The following is a 25,827-nucleotide window of genomic DNA, read 5'->3' as shown; positions in this document are numbered from 1 at the left end:
AGACACTAAGCAGTATTCTTCTGGGGACCAAAGGAAGAACCTCTTAGAATGGTGGAACATCAGTGTCAGCAGTGTGGCCAGGTGGTGGAGACTGGCATTAATATGTAAACTTTTGCTTTGTCAGCAATGGCAACAGTAGTGCCACTAGCAGTCTTGGCATTATGGACCTGGACATTTATCAGGAAAGCATGCCATCTTCTCCCATGATTAAGTAAGTAGCCACTGAGATGCAGTGATTGTGAGACCACTACTCCGATTCCATCTGGCAATCCATTTTGATCACTCAGGTTGTTCCTGACCACTGGTTTCATCATGTCTGTCCTGCTGAGGTTCCCAGACATGTATGGTTTCATGTCACTGGAGTAAGAACTCAGGTCTGCACTAGCCTCACCCTTCCCACCACCTGCTTTCTGGATTTCAAATCTGCCCCCTATAATATAATCGTTTTGGATAAAGCTTATCCTTATAATCAGACATATATGTCACTTTACCTAGTTGGACACAGAGAAACAAAAATCCATTTAAATTGCACTATGCCAACCAGCAAAGACTATTGTTCAATAGAATATAGCGTGAATGGCTTTTCCTTTACTTGTAGACACCTGGGATTATTGCCACTAATGAGTCTAATACCAAATGGCACCATGGTGGAATGTGTCATTTTTATATATGCTCCCCACAATATGAGGACCTTCTAAAAGACCAAGAGAAAAAAGTACAATATGTGTGTCCTAAAATATGGTGCGTAAAGGGAGGGCAACATGAGGTCAGGACTATATCTAGAGTTTGTGATTGTCCTGGAAAATTAAATGAATTGAAACCTATTTTTGACCATTATGACTTATTATTTGGAGATTTCTGAAACTTCAGAAAAATGAAAATGAAGTATAGGACTAAAGTTGCTCCCTGATCTATTTTTTCAATTATTATCTATAGCTAAATCATTTTTATTTCACTATTTAATCAGGTATCCTACCTGAGGGAATATTTCTCAGTGATTAAAGGTTGCAGTGCATTCTTTATTGTTCCACACAGCCACCATTCACAGGTAGAGAAGAACATAAACATTATCTTGGGTTTGTTTTGTTTTTTAAAGGAGGCAAAACAAACAAAAACACTTTGGGGCAAATTTATTTTTCTCCTACAGGAAACATTTGTTTAGGTATTTTGTCCATCTTTCTCCCCAGTATGAGCCTAGGACCCCACAGAATACAGATCGAGAAAACCAAGACCACCTCTACCCATATCAGCATCCTGCAGCTCCATAGTAGTAGAAATTGTATCTACCATATGTCGTTTCACTTATGTCATTTGGGTAGAGATCTAGCAGAAAATCTAGACCCTTGGGAAATTGGCCATTCTTCTACAAATAATTAGGTGTTCATGAAAGAACAATTACACTTTCTTTCGACATCAGGAATACAATGGAATTAGCCAGATCTTAGCAGTAACAGAGAATATAAGGGAGAATCCTCTCGCATAGAGACACATTTTTAAGAGCACCTGCAGTTTAATTTCTAGACAAGACAAAAATACAGAACAACCATAAGCTTCCCAAGATGGTCACTTCCTTTCAGCTGTTGGGTCATATACTCTTATTTTAAGTCCTCCCACTGTTTACAAGTCTCCCTAATAAGTACTCACTATGTGAAAGCACTTCAGATGTTGAACATGACTATATTTAATGAAATCCTCACTTCCATTATGAGTATCTAGTTCTAAACAACGCCCAGCCTACTACATCTTCCCAGTAAAAAGAAAAAGAAAATTTTCAACAAATTGAGATATTTTGTCACCTTTCTTAAGTTCTACAGTTTGTGATTGTCTTTTCCCTTCTTTCAGGTCAAAGAACCAAGTATAGGTAGAAAAATATTTTCCTAAATGAAAATGCAAGTTTATGTTGCTATCATAGTATAGAAAAATATCATTGTCTCAAGATGGAAATATATCGTCCTGTAAATGACAAGCAAATATAGAAGAAGGATAAGTCCTCATATTTGATCTTGTTACCTACAAAATCCTTCCTTGACTGTTCAAACCTGTGAAGGTTTATGGAAGGGAGGTTGAGAAGAAGAAGAGGTTGCACCTCTCAGAGTCTCCCACACCAATTATCCCAACTAAAACCATGCAGTTTATCTAGCCTTTATTTTAGGGGTAGTGTTATTCATTGCAGACCCAGTAGTCCTACGTAATAGCCACGTTAGTATTTCCCTAGTATTTGTTTAGTTTATTCCACAAAAACAATAAATATATGAAACTTCAGAAGCTTTTAGATCAATAAGACCCATCACCTCATCTAGCATTTACAGCTTGCTCTTCCTAAACATTACCAACCATATATTGTTGTTTTCTCCCAAAGTGAATTAGTAGAAGAAAACGAGATTCTTAAAGGACAGTCAGAAAACATAGAGGGTAAGCCACGCTCCCATAATTTTGAGACACAATTTGCCTGTGAGCTTCGTATGGAAAGTGTAATAAGGCAGTTGTGTCTGTATTCAGAACGTGCCTCTGGAATGCCAGTGGGAAAGGCCAGCTGCCAGGGGAGCCTGCTGGTGATCAACTTTGACCTGGAGCCAGAATGTCCTGACACTGAGCTTCGAGCCACTCTGCAGTGGATAGCTGCCTCTGAACTCGGGATCCCCACTATCTACTTTAAGAAATCTCAAGAAAACAGAATCGAAAAGGTACCGTGTTCCCTGTTTGTGTATCATAAGGCTTTGTGTTTTATCCCTGCTTAAGACTCAGTAAATGCCCAGTTAACCCATTTAAACCCATTTTTTCCTTGACTTTTCACCTTAAAATTGTGATTAGAGCTTTGAAACCTTCCACCTGCATAAATATAATCATGATAATTCTTTGACTGTCAGTTTGTCTTAGCTAGTTGGTGATGATGAGAAAGTAAATTGAGGAAACGGGATATTTTTCTAAGAGTCTTATTTTTGTGTGTGTTTCCTCACTCTGGAACCAACCTCTTCATAACATTCTTTTAAGTAAAAAGTAGAGAAGGAAAGGCAAAAGGGATTCTTCAGTTAATTTTAAGTCAACCAAAAGGGAGGCTATCTGGTGAACCTAATCTAATCGAATGAACCGGTTAAAAGCAGAGAGTTTTCACTGGCTAGTGGCAGAAGTAAGAGAGACTGACAGCATGAGAGCATGAAGGGACCGCATGACAAGAAATTGGGCAGCTTCTAGAAGCTGAGAGTGGACCTCAGCCAATAGTCAGCAATGTGAGGCCACCCTGATAATTAAGCTATGGCATGGTGTCAAAGAGAAGGCATTTTTAATTCCCTATGGGACAGATTTGCAGTGGATGGGCTTTCTCATTATTATTCTCCACCTAGAAATATAAAGCTAAGAAATAGATCCCTCGCCAACATCTAAATTAATAGCAACTCTCGCTCTAACTCCCTTTCTCTAAGACCAACCACTTACTGTTGTAGAATCTCAGTTATTAAGATTAAAGCAAGAATCCATCTACCAATGTCTTCAAGCTCAATTTTCCATAATTTAAAAGTATGTTTTTTAAAAAATTCAAATTAATAATAATGTTGCTATATTGGTTTTCTATTTCTGTGTAACAAACTGTCACAAATTTACTAACTTAAAGCAACAATACCCAGCTCTGTTGTCAGAAGTTTGGGTGAATTCCATGCTCTCTACTGAGGGACTTACAAGGCAGAAATTAACATGTCAGCCTGGCTGGGCACTTATCTGGAAACTGTAGAGAGAAATGAGCTTCTGAACTTGTTAGGGTTGCTGTCCTAACTGAGTTCCTTGTGGTTGTAGGACTGAAGTCCCCATTTCCTTGCTGACTGTTGGCTGAGGTCCACTCTCAGCTTCTAGAAGCCGCCCAATTTCTCACCACAAGTCCCTTCATGCTCTCATGCTATCAGTCTCTCTTACTTCTTCTGCCACTAGCCAGAGAAAACTCTCTGCTTTTAATGGGTTCATTGGATTAGCTTAGGTTCGCCAGATAGCCTCCCTTTCGATTGACTTAAAATTAACTGAAGAATCCCTTTTGGCATTTAAGATAACATAATAAGGGCATAATTATCTCATCCTATTCATGGAACTGAGGATTGGGGCAGAAAATCTTGGAAGCTGCTTCAGGATACTGCCTATCACTGCCACTGTGCATTTTTTAATGTCTTACATTCACTTACACATACTCATTATACTTGTTTCTCAACAACGCTGTGAAAAGAGCAGAATGGATATTATTGCCCCTTTTTTACTGATGAGCAACTCAGTACTCAGAGGCTAGTCCATGAGAGAGTCCTCAGGTAGTGATATTTGACCTAGTGGTAGAACCCCACTTTCTCCACAGATACCTGTCAGTAGTGAGTCTCTCTCAAGTAAGATTGCTTTTGAGTTACAATCTAGACTTTTTAAAATGTGTAACTGTATTTTCACCCTCACTGCCAGAATCCAACAGCCTGAAATTAAAGGTCCTCTACCCTTTTGCTCAGGCACATGGTAATTAGAACAGTGTATCTATGTCTGCATCCCCAGCCAATGGAATTGACTACTGAAAAAATCGAGAAGGAGACCTAGTTTATTTTCCATGCCCTCTTCCACTTCAGCCTCTCTCTCTCCAGCCAGCAATTCATATTTCTCTTCAGGCCTAGAACTGCCTACAGTTCTACGCTCTCTGAATACGATCCTATGCTTGGCATACCTTTATATGCAAGGTGATGAGCGGTTTGCTATTTAATAAATTCTCCTTCCACCTTACCTTCCAGCCTCCCCTAGTGCAAAGGGTGCAGTGAAAGAGCACTTCACTTTTGACCCCTCCTTCCTGCCATACACAATCCCAAGTCCCCCTGCCATGGGGAGGAGAGCAAGAACATTCTCTGCCAGAGTACATTCTCAGTTCCCTGGAAAAATGAAAGGCAGTTTGGTTTCCAAATTTATCTCGAGCCTCTCCCTGAATAAAATCATTACCTGGTGCATTTTCAGATGGTCTCTTAATGGAGTAGATTTTTATACAATCCACCATTTTGAAGAAACAATGTAACACTCTATGTGAATATATGTCTCATAAATTCCCCTTAGATGAAAGGACAAGGAATATGTCACTAACACCTTAATTATGTACATGATGCTTTGACACGATATTTATTTATCCCCACTGATTTTCAGTTCTCAAAGAGGATGCCTGTCTTTGCTCATAACTGCTTTTCTGAGAATATAAATGTTCCACTAGTGTTATCAAGATAAACATTAATGATGTTTTACTCCTATTTAGCATCAGTTCAAGGAGGTTATTTCCAAGTAATGTAATTTTATGGACTGAATCCTCTAACAGTTTTGTTCCGAGTCAGTTAGGGTTCTCTCCATATAGTGGCTTCTCCATAAAGGGGCACTGCCTGTGCCCAGTTCTATGACAGAACTGGTGAAATAAAGCAAACCCTTATGCAAAATTTTGACATCCTTTCTTTTATCGATAACGCATTTGAAGACCTCATTCTGATTGTTTTTAAATTAGCCAGGAAGTTAAGTGGCCATTTTCAAGTGGTGTGGAAGAGAGATTGTGGCTTCCTACCAAGGAGGCTGTGTCACTTGAGAGCAGCAGTGTCTCATTAGCTCCTCATCGGCTTGGAGAAGATTAAAGAAATGTCTCTGTTAAATTCAGCAGTGACATTCACCCACTGTCACTAGAGTATGAAACACCATTCACAGATACATACCCTGAGTCCCTATTTGTGTAAATTCTGAATTTTTTGGGTAAATTAATTTAGCCAACACTTCTCTCTTGATGGTGGTCTCAAGCATGAGCTAAAATGGCAGAGGATATCATGAATGAATACTGGAGCAGCTCATCCTTCCCACCACTGCCTGTGAACTTGGCCTTGGAGTTGAAGGGCACCTAATGTCAGCTTCTAACTACCTCCAGCCTTATTTCTATTCAAAAGGCAAATTCCAAACATTCTGGGTGCCCAACGTACTGTCACTCCGCTCCAATAAATGACAACTTTTCAAGCTTTCTCTTTTAGTGTTCTGTCTAAACATTAAAATTCCAAGTCCACTTGAATGTCATACATTCGGAACATTCATGAAAAGTTTATCGAATATTTACAACATGCCAGCCACTGTTCTAGGCTCTGGGGACACAAGGAACAAAAGAGACACAATATCCTACCCTTTTGGAGTTCACATTCCAGTCTAGGAAGGAACCAAGGTAAGGAGAACATAAACCAAGTGGCTCAGGTTGTAAAAACCAAATGTGAAAGTGATGGGAGCTTATTCTGGACAAGGCAAATGAGAAATCACATTGAAACAGTACTTCTCACCCTGTGACCACGAGTCAAATGCATAGAATCACCTGGGACGCTTATTTACAATTCATATTCCTAGACCCCTTCTTGGAACTCACTTTCTAAGAGTGGGGCCCAGAGATATGCATTTTTAACAACTTTGCTCAAGTACAGTGATGCTAATGAACACCAAAATTTGAGACTCCCTTCCAGAAGAACTATCTTGAAGGAGTGGCAGAATTTGAGGTGGCTTTAAAGTATGCTAAATTCCAGAGGAAAGATTGCTGACAATTCCAACACCTGAACAGGTAACACAGTTTGTGAATTTAATTCACAATGACCTTGACATCAATTAAATTTAATCTACTTAATTCAAAGCAGGGATGGGGGGAATCATGAGAGCAATTGTTTTTAAAAATAGATATCGATTAGCTAATTGCTCTGCTTTTTTGAAACCAAAGCATTATTTCCTCTAGCTCTTTTACTTCTGTTTAAATTCAATGAGCTTCTGTGAGCTACAATGGGCTGATGACTGACCTCACAATCAATCAGGTGCCTTTCTCATCTTTAAGCTCATTTTGAGAATCACTTCCTTTTCTTGAAGGCAGTGCATAAAACAGAATGTGCAAAGAGGAAACAGATGTAAACTTACCTTCCTAAGAACGTGGGCGTCAGAAGAGGCGTCGCCTTGCCTTTAATTTCTTATTCTTTTCCATACGCAAAGCAGTGGGAAGAGAGTGAGAGAGAAAATATTGATGGCATTTACTGTTAACCTAACTTTCCCCCAAATACTACACTTTAAGCCTCAGTTTTGAAAACACTACATGACAAAGGAAGGAAAAATAAGGAAGAATTAGATACTGTGTTAGTCAGCTCACGCTGCTCTAACAGAACACCATAGAGAGGGGCTTGAACAGCAGACTTTTATTTCTCACAGTTCTGAAGGCTAGGAAGTCTGAGATCAAGGTGCCAGCAGATGCATTTCCTGGTGACGGGCTTCCTCCTCTCTGTGCCCTCATGTGGCAGAGAGAGAGCTCTGACCTCTCTTCCTCTTCTTATAACAGCATAAATCCCACCACGGGAGGCCCATCCCCATCATCTTATCTAAATCTAATTATTTCCCAAAGGCCCCACCTCTTAATGCCATCATATTTGTGTCTGAGGGCTTCAATATATGAATGGGAGTGGGGAAGGGGGGGACACAATCATTCAGTCCATAACAGATATTGTCTCTTCATTTGTGAACGTAAGAAAATGGCTGCCTTGAACTGACTATTTTGTCATTGTTCTCAAATTCAGTGTGTGCTACAATCACCTGGGGAGCTTTTATAGACCCCAGTGCGTGAGCCAATTAAATCAGACTCTCCTCTTGGGATGAAACCCAGGCTTTGGGGTTTTCTCGAGGTCCCTGGGGGTTCTAGGGTACAACCAAGGCTGAGAATCACGACTCTACAGGCCATAATTGCAGGAGTAATAGAAAGACCAGCTCACTTGTGCTTAATGAAATGGAATTCACCATGGAGCAAAAGAAGGTATCTGCTTTCAGAAATCTAAGTTGAATGTTTTCAAAAACCCATGCGACTTGCAACAACTCCCATAGATTCCACCATATGATTTGGTAAACAATTAATCTAACTTAGTAAATGCACCTGAGAATATACAAGGCATCTACCATGTGATACTTTTCTTCAAACAAGTCTACCAATGATATACCATCACAGGATAGAAATTCTTCTAGTTACCTAAGAAGGAACATTTGTTCAATGAAATGCCAACTATGATACATGGGAAGGGAACCTAATTATTATTGACTGTGAAATAGCAGGAAAAGAAAATTTTTGATTTTTATATGTCAGTGTATTGGAAAGAAAAACTCAGATCTCTGACACACTGAAGCTGATTATGAAATTCCCAAGTCAAAAACATGGACAGATACAGTGAAAGATCTAGAACCAGCTGCTAAATAGAATGCAGTTTTTCAAGGCTGTAGTAATGAGCTGGAAATGTCCTTTTCTGGTTTCTTCACAAGCTTAGCTTCATTTTTGTCTAGAATTTTTTTTTTAATGAAGGAAGAAAAGAAAGTGTAAGACCTTCCCTGCTCATCAGCCCCACAGATGGTTCAAGGTCTCAATATTTGAGATGAAGTCATCACGGCCTAAAAGCATGCTATATTTAGTGGGGCCAGACCATTTTTAAAAGTTGCTTTATTGGGATATTGGCCTGGATTTAGAAATCATGAGACAGATTCTAGCATGTGACCATTTGACAAACTAGTGACAGAGTGGCCTAGGTGATGGGACACTTTGACAACTTTGGCCAGTCAACAACATCTTATGGTCATCGCCGCAGTGGGAGACGCTGCTTCAGCAAGCCCCAAATAGATGGAAAGTAGCTACTCTTGGGCTTCCAGAAAGGTCTGAAGCAGACAGCCTTCTGGGAAAGGTTTAGCTAATATTGGCATCAGCTCTAGAATTTTGATTCTTCCTCAGAGCAATACCTGAGAGATAAAAGTTGGGAATAAGATGGTGGCCCAGTGAACCAGTGTGCATAGAAAGAAAAAAGAAGAGTGCTAAGGCTAATTTTCTATTTCTGTGTACTTTATATTGACTGCTTCTTTATAAGACATGTTAAGGAAGAGCAAATACCCTCAAGGGGTGAGTCTGGCCTAAGACCACTGATGACCCTGGAGGGAAATCTTGAAGTCAATGAATTATGAGCCTCTCTCAGTGAGACCTCAGAAACTTGATGTTCAAGTCCTCTCCACTAGGGGCACCTAATTTCTAGACTTCCAGTAAGAGCTGGGAAAGTCTGATTAAGCAAATCATGCAAAGACATCCTAGCCTTTCTCCCCCTTTCCCTGAGGCCTTATGTTTTTACCACTTTGTCCAGTAGAAAACATGCCTGGGATCTTTCATACACACCAAGAAACAAGTAACAGCTCACAAAATTATTTTTACGCCTCTCCGTAAATTACTAGTAACCACCTGTAATGTTCCCCTTTCTGAGGGTATTTGTGTTTTGAGCAAAGCCTTAACCTAAAGGATTAAGCTGTCTAAAATTTCAGATCTAACAGACAGAAAGCTAGGCAGAATTGTGAGGGAAACCAGGCAACTAATAGTCTCTGAAATTCTATCACTGAGACTGATGGAGCTCATTGGCACTAACCTTCCATGGCTGTTACAGTGACCAGTGAAGAAAGGTGCTAGGCACCTCACCCCCACAGTGTGCATGTCCACTCCCAGGCACCGTGTGATGAGACACCTGCCCCATGACCAGCTTTGACTCTCCTCCTTGCCCACTACCATTGCACCAGACTAGGCTCTGCCCAGCCTTTGCCTGGATCCATGGCCCCCCAGTCATTTTTTTTGGAGCATCCTATCAGTAGAAAATTATTGAGTAAGAAGCCCCAAGATGTGCATGCTAATTTTTAACTATATATGTGCAAATACATTATATAAAACTCGAAATGAATATTTAGACAAGGTTCATTTTCAGTGATTCTGGATGTCACTCCATATTTCAGATAGTCTTCTTGATCATTTTGAATGCATTTGACTCACATTTGGTTGTTCATTCCTTCTGTCATTCGGCAAATATTTACTGAGCCCCTATTCGGTGCAGGCACTAGATATAAAGAGGTGGCTAAGATGATGTCCTCTCCTGGGAGATTTACTATCTGTAATACAGTTGCCATTGGCTTCCCATTGGTCTCCGTCTTTACATCATCTGTTAGATGATGTTTATGTTTCCATGTATTAAAAGTTAAGCATTTTATTTTCCAGCCTAGAAAATTGCTTTATTCTGATTAAGCCAACACAAGGCGAGTCAGTACAATAAAGCACTGATTTGTGTAACTGTGCAGTGTAGCTGGTGCCATCACAGCTGGGAGAAGAAACATAATTTAATAGTAGCTCTCTATAAGACAACTTCTCAGCAATTGAAATGAATTAGCAAATTCAAACTGAAGAGGGGGTGAGGAAAAGACCAGAAAAAAATTAGCATTCCATTTTCTGGCTGATCTTGAAAGTCTGAACAAATGTGAAATGAGCAGAGGAAAGAAATTCTAGAAGGAAACATTGAAGAAATAGTAACTAAACTACAGCGCTCATCTTTCTTAACGAATAGGTTTTTCTTCCTCATTAAACGATACCACATTCCCAGCTTCTCTTTTCTCCCAGTGTTCCAAGTAAATATCAATGGCTTATTCTCCTACGACCAAAATGCATGGAGTGCAATAGTAGAAAGAGCTTTGGGCTGGAGTGTTAGAAGACCATGCACCCTGCTGCCAACTTTTCATCTCACAAACCCACAATTTTTCATCTTTAAATGCCTGCTTTACAGGGTTGTTGACAGAATTAAATGAGATGACATGCATGAAAGTAAATACTTCCTGCAGGTTTGGGCTCTTATAATCATTACTTGTCTTTATACGTATCTGACGAAGAAGGTTGAGAAGCCTTCATTCTGGGCTTCATCCCAAAGTTTCATGAAGGGAACCGTCTATAATGCTTTTCCCACCTTCCAGTACTCCAACCCACAATTCACCTGTAGTCCTAAACTTTCTACGTTGTGGCCAACTGAAGCTGATACCATTAACCAGGTGACGAATCTAGGATGTTTCCTCAATCTTTCCTTTTCCTGTTCCAATGGAAAGCCAGTGTCTCTTGAAACTCGATGAAGAGGGAGGGAAATTTTCAAGATGGAATGAGGAACCAGTAAATAACCCTACCCAAAAGTGTAACACAATTTATTTGGCATAAATGTATACACCCAATGAGAAATTATTTGTGACACCGATAGAAGGGACTGGGAACCATGTTATACAGTGCTGTTAGAGAGAGTCCAACCCAGAGAAAAGCAGATCTGAGGAAACTCTTCAAATATCTAAAAGATAGACTGTTGAAAGAAGAATTCCACGTAGTCTCCCCAAATCGAAGGATAGCAACCGCTGTGAGGAACATTTCAGTTCAGTTGAAAGAACTCGCTAATAATCTGAACTGTCTAAAAGGGAACTAGACTGTCCTAGAATGTAGTCTGCTGTCACTAGAGATATGAAAAAGTCACCTGGAGAGCCACTGGCTTTGGAAGAGTGGTTGAACGATATAACTTTGAGGACCCTCTGTGATATGCGAGCCTAACCCTGTGCTTTACTTTAGTTTCTAGATGTCGTGCAGCTGGTTCATCAGAAGGCCTGGAAAGTGGGAGATATCTTCCATGCAGTTGTTCAGTTCTACAAAATGCACGAGGGTCAGAAGGGTGGCACCCCGAGTCTCTTTGACTGGCTCTTGGAACTGGGATAGGCAGCTATGCCTTTAGAGCACCCCTTTCCTTCATTCCAGCTTACATTACAGTGGTTTGCTCTCAACTTTCTCAAAACATCACATCCCATTAACAGAGCTATGAAAAACTCTGCTGTTCAAGTCTGCTGCCCCTAGAATACATCTGAGGAAAAGCAAAATATCAGTCTGTACAAATCAATACAACCGGTGGGTGAGTTCAAAGGGGCTTGCATTAGAATGGCTGGAAAAAAACAGAATTTTAATGGGCCCAAATGAAAAACCTATAACTAGGCCCAAACTCCAGGAAAGTTGCGCTTACGTATTTTTAATAATATAAAATGTTATGTCATGTCTCCAATTATGTGAATCAACTGGAAACAAAGTCACGGGTCAAAAATCATTTTATAAACTCTGCTGTAATGTGTTTATTTTACTTTTTTGAGCAGATTAAGGGGTCTGTCAGCCCAGGTAAATACTTAAGGTTTGGGCAAGACATTTCCAAAACTTTGATGTAAAAGCTTTCCGGTTTCAGACCGTTATCAGTGGTTATTAACAGAAATGCAAGAGTATATCAGTGTCCTCTACCAAGGTGATTTCATGTATCCACTACAGCCCACTGATAAATATTCCACATCTCCCAACAATATCTGGGTTCCTAGCTAATCAGAAAACTATTGGTGTTCAGCTGAGAGAGAGAAAGATCAAAGATTGTCTTGTTTCCTTCTGTATATTACATGAGTAGAATGATTACAGAACTCTTACGCAAAGGGAAGAAGCTTTCTTACAAAAGAGCATCCTTCGAGGTAAAATCTGCTTGTATATTAAATTATATAAAATATAAACTTTCATTTTATTTTTATTGTAAATTATGAAGAGATTGTTATCTTAAATAATATATTGAGTTAGCCTTAGAGGTTCATAAAATGTGAAGAGATTATTGTCTTAAGTCATATATTGACTCTTGAGCTCTGTGGTTTCATTATAAAAGTACCTGTATGGCAGACTAGCTAGTCTTATGACATTTATAATGAGGGATGCAGGATTCGACACAACCAGTTAGGATCATAGACTTCCTGATTTAAGGACATTAGCATTTAATTTGAGAAAAAGAAAATATTATCACATTTAAGTATTTTAAAAACAGGGATTTACTCTTTTGAAAACTAAAGGCATTTAACTTCTCCCCAGTAAGTCTTCTTTCCCTTCAACTAAATGAGCTAGACTGGCTTTTATTTTCTTGATCAAAGAAAGTGTTTATTAAAGATTTCCTGAGATACTATGCTCTTACACTATTTTTAAGATTGTGAAGTATTTTTAAATGTGAACAAGATCCCACACCATCAATGCTGGCCTTGTGTGTCATCCACATTGACAAGAAATTGACATTTCTTGAAATGTCAAGAAAGCTTCATTGGAAGCTCTATTTCCTCCCTACCACCCACCCCAGGAATCCTTTCCAGGACTCTTTAGGCATTTATTATTAAAAATAGTCCAAATTTAGGTTGCATGTTTAATCTGACACATTAAACAAATGTCAAATTTTAACGTTTATCCACCATCTCAAACTGAAAGTTCTTCATGGTACTAAATGGAAAAGGATGTGTTTACTTTTTACACAACCCCAGAATACTGTGTGTAGATTTTTGTTGCGCTCAAATGAATGTTTACTTATCCTACAAAGCACAAATACTGAATTGTAATCATGTGATGAAATTATATTTGTTGTACCTAAAGTTGCAAACTAATCAATAAATTTTTGTTGCCAAATGGTTGATCATTTTTTCTCCAAGAGCTTAATTAAATGCCTCAGAGAAAAAAATAGTCACAGTGTAATTGGGTGAAGGTAAATTTATCCCTTAGACAAGTGTTACAGTTCCACTTTCAATTTTTGAATAAGAAAATATTCTTTGAATGGCCATCATCAAAAAAATCTACAAACAATAAATGCTTGAGTGGGTGTGGAGAAAAGGGAACCCTCTTGCACTGTTGGTGGGAATGTAAATTGATACAGCCACTATGGAGAACAGTATGGAGGTGCCTTAAAAAACTAAAAATAAACTACCATATGACCCAGCAATCCCATGTGGCACATATATAAAATGGGATATTACTCAGCAATAAAAAGAAATGAAATTGAGTTATTTGTAGTGAGGTGGATGGACCTAGAGTCTGTCATACAGAGTGAAGTAAGTCAGAAGGAGAAAAACAAATACCGTATGCTAACACATATATATGGAATCTAAAACAAACAAACAAAAAATGGTTCTGTAGAACCTAGGGCCAGGACAGGAATAAAGACGCAGACGCAGAGAATGGACTTGAGGACATGGGGAGGGGGAAGGGTAAGCTGGGACGAAGTGAGACAGTGGCATGGACATATATACACCACCAAATGTAAAATAGATAGCTAGTGGGAAGCAGCCGCATAGCACAGGGAGATCAGCTCCATGTTTTGTGACCACATAGAGGGGTGGGATAGGGAGGGTGGGAGGAAGATGTAAGAGGGACGAGATATGGAGATATATGTATATGTATAACTGATTCACTTTGTTATAAAGCAGGAAGTAACCACCACTGTAAAGCAATTATACTCCAATAAAGATGTTAAAAAAAAAAAAGAGTAAGGCTAAGAGCTAAGAAGGGCCAAATTATTGTGAGCTTTGTAGATGGCTAGGTTACATTTGAAGGTAGCAAAGGACTAATATTTTTTAATTTTGGCTTTGAAAACTCACTTTTTCTGTTCTGTGGACATTGGGTTATCTTGTGCACAACTGATAGCAGGAACACCACTTAGCAGGCTATTTCACCCCACTGTATTGAGGCAAGCTGCCACCTAGGCACAGTGGGTGAACAAATTTAATTTTGTCCATTGTGTAAATAATGTGTATCCCAAGCATTTGGAAGAGTGTTTGCCACATAATACTCAATAAATATTTGTTGAATGAATAATAAAGTGAACTAACAAATGAAAAAAAAAAAAGAAAATATTCTTTGACTAAATTAGTTAGGATCAGTAATATTTACATAGATCAGCATTTCTCAATCTTAGCACTACTGGCATGTGGGGTGGATAATCCTTTGTTGTGGGGATCTGTCCTGAGCATTGTAGGATGTTTAGTAACTGCCCCTCACGGGCCTCTAAGAAGTCTCTTAATATCTCATTTCCTGCGGGGCAAAATCACCACAGGTTGAGGACCTTTAGTGTAAATAATGCCTTGAAGAAGCAGAGCCTGAGGCTCTAGGGGGAGTTAGGGTAAAGGATGAGGTCTCTGTAGCCCCTAGTGTGGAGAACCCCAGTAGGAACATGAAAACCAGGCATTCTCCCCCTACCCTCCCAAGACCGATGGCCTGTGGCCTTTACAGTAAGTCTTAACAACAGGAGAATGAGTCACAAGACAAAAAGGAGTCTACAGACCTGGGGTAAAGCAACCTAGATGCAAGTAAACTAGAGATAAATTTTCAGTCTTAGAAGTAAATGGACCAGTGCTCTCTGAACTCAATAGAATTTATTACAACAAGGATATATTGTATAGCAAAAAAAGAAAAGAAGGAATATTATTCAGGTAATTAACAATAAGGATAATAACACATCTACTATTCTCAACAGTTTTATTAATTGCAATTTTTATGGTGATTTTCCAAAGGGGAGAACTAAAATACAGAGAACCTAAATGATCCATACAATGCTTAAAACAATGAGTTGCAAAAATGGAGTCTGTTTTCCTAATATCTACATGAAAACTGGAAGATATCTTAGAAATAGCTGAACAATTGTGTCAATATTTTAATTACAATCTGATGTTTTCCAAGTACAAAGTCATATCTGGTAAAAATCACAATGCATCTCTTAAAATCAAAATTATTTTATTGAGATTAATTTATGTATGAGACTATAAGCATGTGTGTGTACTGATATTCAGAAACTTAGACAATAAATATATTTTCTTTTTTCTATAGGATAATTATGCTTGCAAACAAAAACACCCATTATAAACACCAGCCCACATAAATAAAAACATATTCAATCACAAAAATTATTAGATTTTATAAAAAGAAAGTATTGAGATTCCTGAGAACTTTATTTTATTCACTAATAAGAAGGCTTGGATGTGCTTAGGTAAAGAATTCTCCAGTCAGCCAGAGGACAATGGCAAATAAAACTCTGGGAATTCCCTGGTGGTTCAGTGGTTGGGACTCTGCACTTCCACTGCAGAGGGCACGGGTTTGATCCCTGGTTGGGGAAGCCGCATGGCGCAGCCAAAAATAATAATAAATAAAATGAAATAAACAAAATCTGGACATTAATAAGGAGAGACTTTATTGGAAAGGGTTATTACAAGAAGGGGAAAAGGACTGTTGCAGCAGGAAGGAAGGAGGACTGGTGTCTCTTTTAAAGATAATAAAGCTCCAGCTGTGAGATCTAAGAGTGTCTCGGGGGTTGGCAAAAAAGGGGTTTTCTTTCACAGAGAAGAGTAAAGGACTAGAGAGAACCAAGTGTGGAAAGTGAGATGAACAAGGTGAACCAGTGCAGGTGGCGGGCATGATGGGACAGTAGATCAGAAAACATGTTATGCTGGGCTTAGCCTATTCCCAAACGGGCTCTTTAAGGAGAGGCTGTATGGTGCACCAAGCTGAGGATGGGTTAAATTTCAGCAGCCTGGAGAAAGGGGAGAAACTTCACTAAAGTTTGGTTAACAAGCGTTTTGCTCTAGTTGATCAGTGGGTGCAAATATTTCAGCTAACCGTTTATGAGACAAAGAATGGAAACTTGGAGGGTCTTTGTGAACAAAGGGGGCGTCCATGAGTCCGAGGTTCAGAGCTCAACTCCTAGGAGCCAGTCAAAGGCAAGACCTGAAAACAGACCTCTTGTAGAAAGAGGTGTGCAGGGTGTGAGCAGCCAGGCCTCCTAGGTTAACCATTTCCTGTACTAGCACATCGCCATCTGCCTTCTAGCATGATAAGTTGAATACTTGGGTCTCCATAGATGATTGTACGCTCTTTGAGGCTGGAGCCATCTTTAACTCACCTATGGATCTGGTCAGAGTCTCTATCACAATGCCTTGTCCAAGGTAGATGTCTAATTGAACTGATAAAGCTAAAGGGCCTTGGGTAACTGAGGCTTTGGCTTACATCCAGTGATGTTCAACCATTAGTTCAAGAAACACAATTTTACTGTAACGTTCTCCTTAGTTTTCCAGGGACCTGGTTTATTGAGTGTCTCAAGACATTTTATAAACTTACTTTTAGACTTGTGCAAGTGAAACGTTCTAAAAACACTTGCCTTATATTTTAGTTGCATTAGAACATTTGATCACAGAAAGGAGAATGTTTTCCTTCTGTGGTTTTGGGATGAATTTAAGTGATATCCAGGACATTATCAGCAAGACTTGAAGGCCAGTTGAGTGCAGACAGATCTGAACAAAATGCACAGGAGGAAGAATCTTTGGGCCTCCCTTCCTATCAAGAAATATTGTCTGTGCTCAAACAAACAAAATGCTAATCCACTGTTATTGTTGCAAGAATCCTTTGACCACTTCAATTTTTCATTTCCTGAAATAATGCCCTCAAGAATGCCCCTTCCAAGCCTCATATCCAGTTTCACTTCTTTTCAGTTTTCGTATCTCCTTCCTATTTCTTCCCCTTCTGTCCTTCAGAATGGCTTTTCGTTAAATACGTATCAACAATTATTTGTTTGCCTTTGGAAGGTTCCCACTGCTTTGTGGAACTCTGTCCCATTTTCTCCTTTACTCCCTGCTCTGCTTGTTTCTGGTACAGAACGTTGCAGGAACTCCAGATTCTACCATGATGCTCTGAGCGCCACAAAACCCAGGTGCAAAGATTGTTTCACGGCAGACTGTGCTGTGTCGGAGCTGAACCCCGGGCCCAAATCGTTATACACACACAACCCTTCCTTCTCTGTCACATCACAAACAGTAGCATGTGGCACAGAGCATACATTCTGTTTTCCTTCTTACAGAGGAAAGCAGAATGAATCAAATCACCATTGGTTGAGATAGAATAAAGATGGATGATACCAGGAGGGCCTCTAGTTTTCAGTGCACTGGATTCGTCTCCATGGTCACGTACGCCATTTGTGAAGGTTACTCTTGCCTACTCTTTCAAACAACAGGACAGTTCATTTAAACCTAGCAACATTTTTAGTGAAAAAGGAAGTAGACCACATACTGACCTTTCGTGAAACCCATAGAAATGTCTAATAAAGCTTCACCAAATTAGTTCACTTATTTCCTTCTTTCTTAATTTTTGACATCAGCATCTCCTTTTAAAATTTAAGTGCAAAGATATAGTAGAAAAAGCAGTAACTTAAGTCCCATCTGCTATGTGCCCTCCAGCATATGACTAAATGTTTCTGAAACATTTTGTCTTTTTTTTTAATGTAACAAATAAAGGATGCAGATAATGCTATATATGAGAACACTTCCAAATGTAATAGTCTACAAATTGCTATTTGTCAGAGAGAAAGGTAAAGGTGATACCAATGTAAGGAGCAAAGCAATTGTTGTGCAAAATTCAGTATCTCAGGAAAATGATGATTAGAAGAGGCCTCCTAGTAAACATCAGGCAGCAGTTTGTTTCTTTGATTCTCAAATTCTCCGGGCAATACGTAGAGAAATCAATTTTGAACAATTCTGGATAAAGAGGTAAGGAAAAGTTTGAGAGTATTCAGAGAGACAAAGACAAAATGTAATTGTTGCTCTTAACATTTCTGTGGTACAGGCTTCTCTGAAAATCTGAGGAAAAGTGCACATACACAATTCATGAATGACCTGTACAGTTTTGGGGGATGCAGTTTTCATAATCCTGCTCTGGACTCTACATGTCTAGAAAGTACAGCTCATGTCTTCTCCATTTACTATCAGCTTCTAGACCTTTCTTCTGGTGCCTAATCTATCCTGGTGTCTAAGGAATCCTTAATACATGTTCATTAAAAGAAACCCCATCCTCTAGGAACTCATGTATTTTGAGAAAAGCCCATAAAAGACTCAGATTCTAACCTCATGTCTTTTTAAGACATTTTTTGTATGGAATATGTACACATTAAGGAAAGAAAGAAAGAAAAAGAGGAAGGGAGGGAGGAGGAGGAAGGAAGGAAGAAGGAGGGGGAAAAGAAGGGGAAGGGAAGGAGAGAAAAGGAATAAAGAAATCTATATAACTCTTTAAGAAATATACTACTTTTAAAGTACAAAAATTCTAAATCCAGCAGAAGTACAGAGTTGAGTTCACATAACATATGTCATGGCTAATGCACAACAAGATAAATGTTGACACTGGCTGTTTCATGCTTCAGCGAAACCCGGGGCCCCATTCATGGCTCCTAAAGAGGTTTCCATTCAACTCCAAGAACTTCTAGTTTCTCCTCGGCTCCTACGGGATGAGGGCCTGATGTTAATACCCCAATCAAATCCTGTGAATTTGTTCTTCCTTCATGTAGGTTTGCTGAAAACAGTGATCACAGTTTCAACCACCTGCCACTCAAAGCAGATGTAATGTATTACTTTTCATTAAAAATGCACCAATTACAATTGTTAAGATAGTAAATTTAATATTTTCTACCATAATAAAAAAACCATTCAAAAATGCATCAGTTACAACAGAACTCCTATACATAGCTCTGAAAAGATAATAAGCTGTAACTTCTTATGCCCGTAACAGCCTCTTAGTATCTAATTAAGCATTTCTTGACATTCCATCATAGGCCTTTCTGGGCCCAATATCCCACTCACAGAAAAGAAAGCCAAGAAAAGAAATCCAGCAGAATGTCTGGCATTCTGATAGGTGTTCATTCCACAGACATTTATTTGGGACTGGACATGACACAGGAAATGCAACAGAGAAAGACTAGTTCCTTGGCATTTTAGAATTTCCATTCTAGCAAGGATTACATTTGACAAGCCATAATAAAAATACAGTATATATTGGGACTTCCCTGGCGGCGCAGTGGTTAAGAATACCCCTGCCAATGTAGGGGACACAGGTTCCATCCCTGGTCCGGGAAGATCCAACATGCTGCGGAGCACCTAAGCCTGTGCACCACAACTACTGAGCCTGTGCTCTAGAGCCTGTGAGCCACAACTACCGAGCCCTCACGCCACAACTACTTAAGTCCACGCATCCTGGAGCCAGTGCTGTGCGACAAGAGAAGCCACCGCAATGAGAAGCTCGTGTGCCGCAACTAGAGAAACCTGGCGCACAGCAACAAAGACCCAAAGCAGCCAAAAAATTTTTAAAAAATGAAAAAAATTTTTAAAAAGTAAGTATATAAAATAAATTTAATTGAGCATATAACATCAGTGAAAAGTGCCAGAAAAACATAATTAAAAAGCAGAGTGAGAGTTAAAGAGTGATGGAAAGTATCTGTTTAGATCATGCCTAACCCCAGAGGTTCCAAGTTCCTCTTTAGGTAAATTTGTAAGTTTTTAAAGAAGTTGAATATTATCACTTGTAATGTTCCCTCACCATTTATTTATTCACTGGTCAGTATAAACATGTAATTTCTGTACTAAGTAAGGAGGTGACAAAGTCAGCTGTTGTCTACACTTCAGCAACTGAGAGAGACGGAGCTAACCTGTTACCATCACAACGTTGACAAATGCCTCTACTGGACGACGGTGAGAACAGGGTTGAAGAGTTAACTTTACTCCAAAGAGCAGAATTATTTACAAAACAGAAATAGACGCGCAGACACAGAAAACAAACTTATGGTTACCAAAGGGGATAGCATGGTGGTGGGAGGGGAGGAGTTATAAATTAGGAGTTTGGGATTAACATATACCACTACCATATATAAAATAGATGACCAACAAGGATCTACTGTATAGCACAGGGAACTATCCTCAATATCTTGCAATAACCGGTAATGGAAAAGACTCTGGAAAAGAATATATAGGGAATTCCCTGGAGGTCCAGTGGTTAGGACTCTGCGTTCTTGCTGCTGAGGGCCCTGGTTCGATCCCTGGTTGGGGAACTAAAATCTCACAAGCCGGGCGGCACAGCCAAAAAAAAATTTTTTAATAAAATTAAATTTTAAAAAATAAACAGAATTAAAAATATATATGTATAACTGAATCACTTTGCTGTATGCCTGAATCTAACACCACATGGTAAATCAACTCTATTTCAAGAAAAATTTTAAAAATAAAAATTTATTTTTAAAAAGAGCAGAAGTCTGACGGGAGCCAATATATTCCTATTCTTTGGGCAGTTTTTCCTCTCACCCCCATGTTTCTCAGACTATATATTTTTTCACTTTCAATTAAGATCTCAATACATTCCACCCTGACGTTTTCTGACCTGTCTGCAGCTCTTGCTGGCCACCCCCCACCCCCACCCCCACCCCCACCCCCACCCCCGCGCATGTTGTATTTACTTGCCCTTCAGGAGCCCATGGGTGGATGACTCCTGAGCACACTGTTGCCTGAGGCACGGAGCTTCCTCTTTTAGAATGTCAAGGGCAATACCGTCATCCTCAGAACTCCCTGACTAATGAATATGTAACATTTTAAAATAAATGAATTTATCCTTGGGAGAAAATAAATTTTCCAGACTCAACATTAGAGGTCTGGGTAAGCCCTTGAGTTGGAGGATAGACGTCCACTATCATCTGACTGAAGTCTGAGCCTCAACTTATGATTCTCGAAACAGCGGGCAGCCTTGGCATTAAGCTCCCCGGTGTTAACTCACCAACATTTTACTAATGGCTACTCCCTCTCTATTTCCTGTTCAGGTCCATGTAAATCATTTGAGCATGGAAAAAAATTATGGCCCTAATTTTGCAGGTGAGAAAATTGAGATTCAGAGGTGTGAGGTATCAAGGTATCAGAGAATAATAAGAAAAATAACAACAGCAAAATAATATCAAAAATAACAACAGCAACTAAAATTTGCTGAGCATTTGCTCCATGTGCCAGACACACATTTAGTGCTCTACATATACTAACTTATTTAAGCTCCTCGACAGTCCTATGAAGTAGGTATTGTTATTATCATTTCATTATTGAAAACTATGGAACATGGAGAGAAGAATTAGCTTGTTTAATGTCACAGAACTAGAAACGGGTAGAGCAGGATTCATCCTAGTTAAATCAACTCCAGAGCCTGCACTCAACTTCTGCTGCAAGGTTTTAAATTGGCATCAATTGGAGGCATGAGAAGAGAGAAAGGTCAAAAGGTAGACAAGGCAGAGGGGAAAAGAAGCAGAGTCACAAACCACAAGTCATCCTTTATTGGTTCAATCATATATTTTCTCAGCTACCATTATACCCCCCAAATAAAGAGAGAACAAACGAACAAAACTCCGTGTTACTTACTTGACATTGACAGAAATTAAGGCTGGGAAAGTGGAGTTGGTGACTATTCAAGAATCTGGGTTAACTATTTAGAGTACCCCATGCAAGGAGACTGTACTTCTAGATCATTCACACAAGCTTCCTCCAGGTAAAGACATCATTTAACTGCAAAATGTAAAGATGTCGTCAATCTGGATAAACACCAGGTTATAAGATGTTTTCCAAAAGTTTAAAATGGCCATCAAATTTTCTCTTAAGGCACCAAAAAGAAAAAAGAAAAAAAGTATCTGGCTTCTCTCACAGTGCTTTCAGAAGCATTTTTAAAATGTTATGTTATAGTTAACTTTTTAAATGTTATGTTAAACATTCTCAACCAATAATGCCATACCGTTCGTCTGTTCAAAATAAAAGTTAGTGAACTAAAGATCAGAATTGTTCAATGGAGCCCAGAGGAATTGTGTGCGGGCCAAATTTTCAGCATGGAAAGAATGAACATCACAGAGACACACTGGGAGATGAATTTTTAATTCTGTGTGTAGAGCTTGACTCCGGAAGATGGCAAGAAAAAAGAAAGAAAGAAAGAAGAGTGTTTTTGAAGAAACAGATGCCAAGGCTGACTCATGATGGGTCTGGGAGTTAGAGGAATCCCTCTTAAGGCAGGCCATGAGGAGAAGGGTTGAATGACTAAGTGACCACAGCATACAGTCCTACTGGTCACCAATTACATGCTGGAAGTGACACCTGTCCTTTCCTTATCTGGGCATGAGCAACTTCCACTGTGCAGTGGAATGGAGGAATGGGGGAGATCCTTGGCACGGAGCAGCCCAAAGACAATTGGTCCACACTGCCCAGGGCAACCTGGGTCATCGCCAAATGGAAGCAGATGAGTATCACATATGGTGGCCCCAATGTAGTGGAGAGTTTTGGTGGCCTAGTCAGCAGCATTCCTCTCCTTCTTACCTGACTATATGCAGGAATTCATGTTCCTCCACATTCCACCCCAGGGCTTGGATGGATACAAGCTGCACTAAGCCCATTGCGGCCAGCCTTCCCTGATTAGAATCCTTATCAGTTCAAGGGTAGATTTGGGACCTAAATTGCCCAAACCGAAGGGAAGCAATTGTATAGAGGGTTCTCTTTCTCTCTCTCTCTCTCTCTCTCTCTCTCTCTCTCTCTCTCTCTCTATCTCTGTCTCTCAAGAAAAATTGAACAGGAAAGCGTTTCCCTGGCTGCTTCTGGCAGACAACTTGCAAATGTAAATGGTTTATTAAACAATCTGAATTATATGAGGCAAACAAAAACATGATGCATTTTTAAGTTTCTTCAACTACTAGGCCAACTGTGTTTTGTCAAATATCTTTTTGCCATCCAATTACAAATCTAGAGCAGATCCCACAGTTTCTGTTCTCTTTCATTACTAAAATCTCCAGCCAGTCTAATCCAATTTGTAGCCTGGCTCTTGTGTGTGATTTAAAGCTCTTATTCCCTTCTGCTAAGCACCAGCTAGGCTTTGGCCTGAGGAGCTTGAACTTAGAAAAGGGACAGTGTCTGCTATTTTTTTGTTCTTCCTCCCCTACTTTTTCTGGTTCTATCTTTGCCAATGCTGGGCACTGGGGGATGGAAAGGAAGCAGGGCAAATGTTTCTCTCTTCATCTGGAAGTTCAACTGCAACTCTCTGCTGACTATGATTGTTTCTCTAGTTAATATCACCCTATTGATAATACCCTTTTGGGGGCAGGAACGCAAACATTTCCTCTCCCCATGGGATACATGTGTGAGTGTTTTAGAGAGCCCTGTGAGGTCACTGTGAATATGCCTCTGAATAGAAGACACAACTATAGTTTCAGCTTTACCTTTTCTCCCTGCAGCCAGTGGCCTTCCCCCATGTGGTCTCTCTCTGTCTCTCTCTCTGTCTCTCTCTGTCTCTCTCTCCGTCTCTCTCCCTCTCCCTCTCCCCCTCCCTCTCCCCTCCCCCTCCCCCTCCCCCTCCCCCCCCTCCCTCTCTCTTCCCGGCCACCATCCAAGCCTTTTTCTCCTGGTTCCCAATACCTCTTACCCAATAGACAACCCCATGGGTTGGGTACCATCAAAACAGCTCAAGCACAGTCACCTACCGCTATGTCTGCAATAAACTTAGGCGAACTCATCACGCCAAACAGTAAGAGTCTTATCTGCTCTGAAGCTGTTCCTCTTCCTCTCTCATCTAAGCTGAGTCTTTTCTGGAATTTTCTTCTTCACTCAGATGTGCTTAGGGTAAAATCTTCTAGTCAGCTTTCCAAACTGGCAGCCAATCAAAAGTAAGTAAATCAGAATCCCTTCCTTACAGGGTGATCTTGGTTAATCTTGCTGCCCCCTCCCGTGATTTCAAGGAAAAGGAAGGAAAATTACCCTCCCCACAAGTGGGACATGGAAAAAAGCACAGGCTGATGACCCATTAGTCATGCAGCCAAGAACAAAGGGGGGTAGCTGAAGTGGCTTGAGGAATACAGCTCTGAAGCCATGTTCTTCTCATTTCTAGAGATCAGTTCTTCTCATTTCTAGAGACAGGATTTCAAAATTGGCCAGTTAAGTAGGAGATGACTGTTCCTTTCCTTCTCCCTCCCTTCCACCAACTTGTTGGAATAATTAAAACCAAAGAAGCAGGACGAGCTACGTAATTTGCAAGCCTCAGTGCAAAATGAAGATGCAGGGCCCCTTGTTCAAAAATCGTTAAAAATTTCAAGATTGTAACAGCAGAGCCTTAAACCAAGTGCAAGTCCTTTCTAAGTGTGAGGCCTGTGTGACTGCCCAGGTTACATGATCCAGTGGGTCCAGAAGGCAGAGCATCAAGCCAAAGAGGACCATTCTTGAGCCTTAGTATCTCATGGAGTTTGCCTTGTTAGGTGTTGACCTTGCTTGGGACCCATCACACCTTCCTTCTTTTTTATTTCTCCCTTTTGGAATAGAAATGTCTATACTATACAGGTCCCAACGTCGTGTTTTAGAACCATACAATTTGTCCGGTTTCACAGGTTCACAGCTGGAGAGGAATTCTGCCTCAGGATGAATCTTATATGAGCATTGTTCGAGCCACAAAAATGTTGTAAACCAAATGTCCCCTTGTCCTAGGTTATATGAATGACAGCTGCTCCTTTACCAATTACAACTTTAGCCTTGCATAAAATTTATGAAGATATCCAATCATCAAATTACCCCACTTCCTGACAGCATCCATTCTAGAGAAAAGTCCCTTAACACTTCCCAAAAGAACCTAACACAGGCCAAATTTTATAATAAATCCTTTCTAACATTCTTTTTCTGAAACACTCCATATTTCCCCATGGGAGTGCCTTCTCTCTCCAGGGAACAACCATCCCAAATTGTTCAAATACAGGCATATCCTTGCTGGTCTTTGTCATTGACAACAGTAATAAGATTTATTGTTATTATCACTTTTGTTAGTTTCTGTGCTAACATGTGCTTTACATGTATGATCCTTTTAATTCTTTGATGACAGTGATGATTTTATTTTACCCACTGTAGACATGAAAACACTAAGACTGAATGAAATTTAAAAGCCATCCAGGTCATAGATCTAGCATAATGGGTGAAGGAATTCAGGAGTCCAGCTCAGGATCTCATACTCTCAAGGATTTGAGAGATGACAAACTACAAAGTTAGCAAGACCATTCTCTTTCCCACATCCTCTCCTCCAGCCTCAGAACAGGAGCTGGTTCTCCTTTCAGTGTCAACACTTCCCTCTGTCTGTTCTTTGACTACCTCTTCTGTCTCCTTTGATACCTGGTTCCAGCAAATTTTCTTCTAATTTTTCAACCTTTCTTTCTCCACTAGAATCATTTCCCCAGTCTAGACTCAGGCATAAGCCTCCTTCATCTTGAAAACAAGCCACAGTTACCTCCAATGATCCCATGGCTCCTTCATCTTTTTCATCTCCAGCACATGTTCTGGAAACTCTGGTCTTTATTTTCAAGAATAATATGACTT

At 39.8% G+C, this 25,827-nt stretch overlaps 1 protein-coding gene across 7 annotated transcripts in view; it reads left to right on the top strand.

The window, feature by feature from the left end:
• Positions 1–13,307, top strand: part of SPHKAP (SPHK1 interactor, AKAP domain containing) — a 200,971-nt gene extending 187,664 nt beyond the window's left edge. For 5 of the 7 annotated variants that reach the window (XM_067027070.1, XM_067027069.1, XM_067027071.1 and 2 more), the window contains 4 exons: positions 125–211; positions 2,360–2,412; positions 2,500–2,684; positions 11,414–13,300. In XM_067027070.1, coding sequence (XP_066883171.1) covers positions 125–211; positions 2,360–2,412; positions 2,500–2,684; positions 11,414–11,557 — 469 coding nt within the window. In that variant the 3' untranslated portion in view covers positions 11,558–13,300. Of the gene's footprint in view, positions 1–124; positions 212–2,359; positions 2,413–2,499; positions 2,685–11,413 lie in introns of all 7 variants that reach the window. The other 2 variants (XM_067027072.1, XM_067027075.1) reach the window with 1 other exon arrangement.
• Positions 13,308–25,827: the final 12,520 nt, after the last annotated feature.

The sequence above is a fragment of the Kogia breviceps genome, chromosome 2, assembly GCF_026419965.1.
Source record: "Kogia breviceps isolate mKogBre1 chromosome 2, mKogBre1 haplotype 1, whole genome shotgun sequence".
In the NCBI taxonomy this organism is placed as follows: domain Eukaryota; kingdom Metazoa; phylum Chordata; class Mammalia; order Artiodactyla; family Physeteridae; genus Kogia; species Kogia breviceps.
Note: the sequence above shows the minus strand (reverse complement) of the source record. Positions and strands in the feature narration are given on the sequence as shown.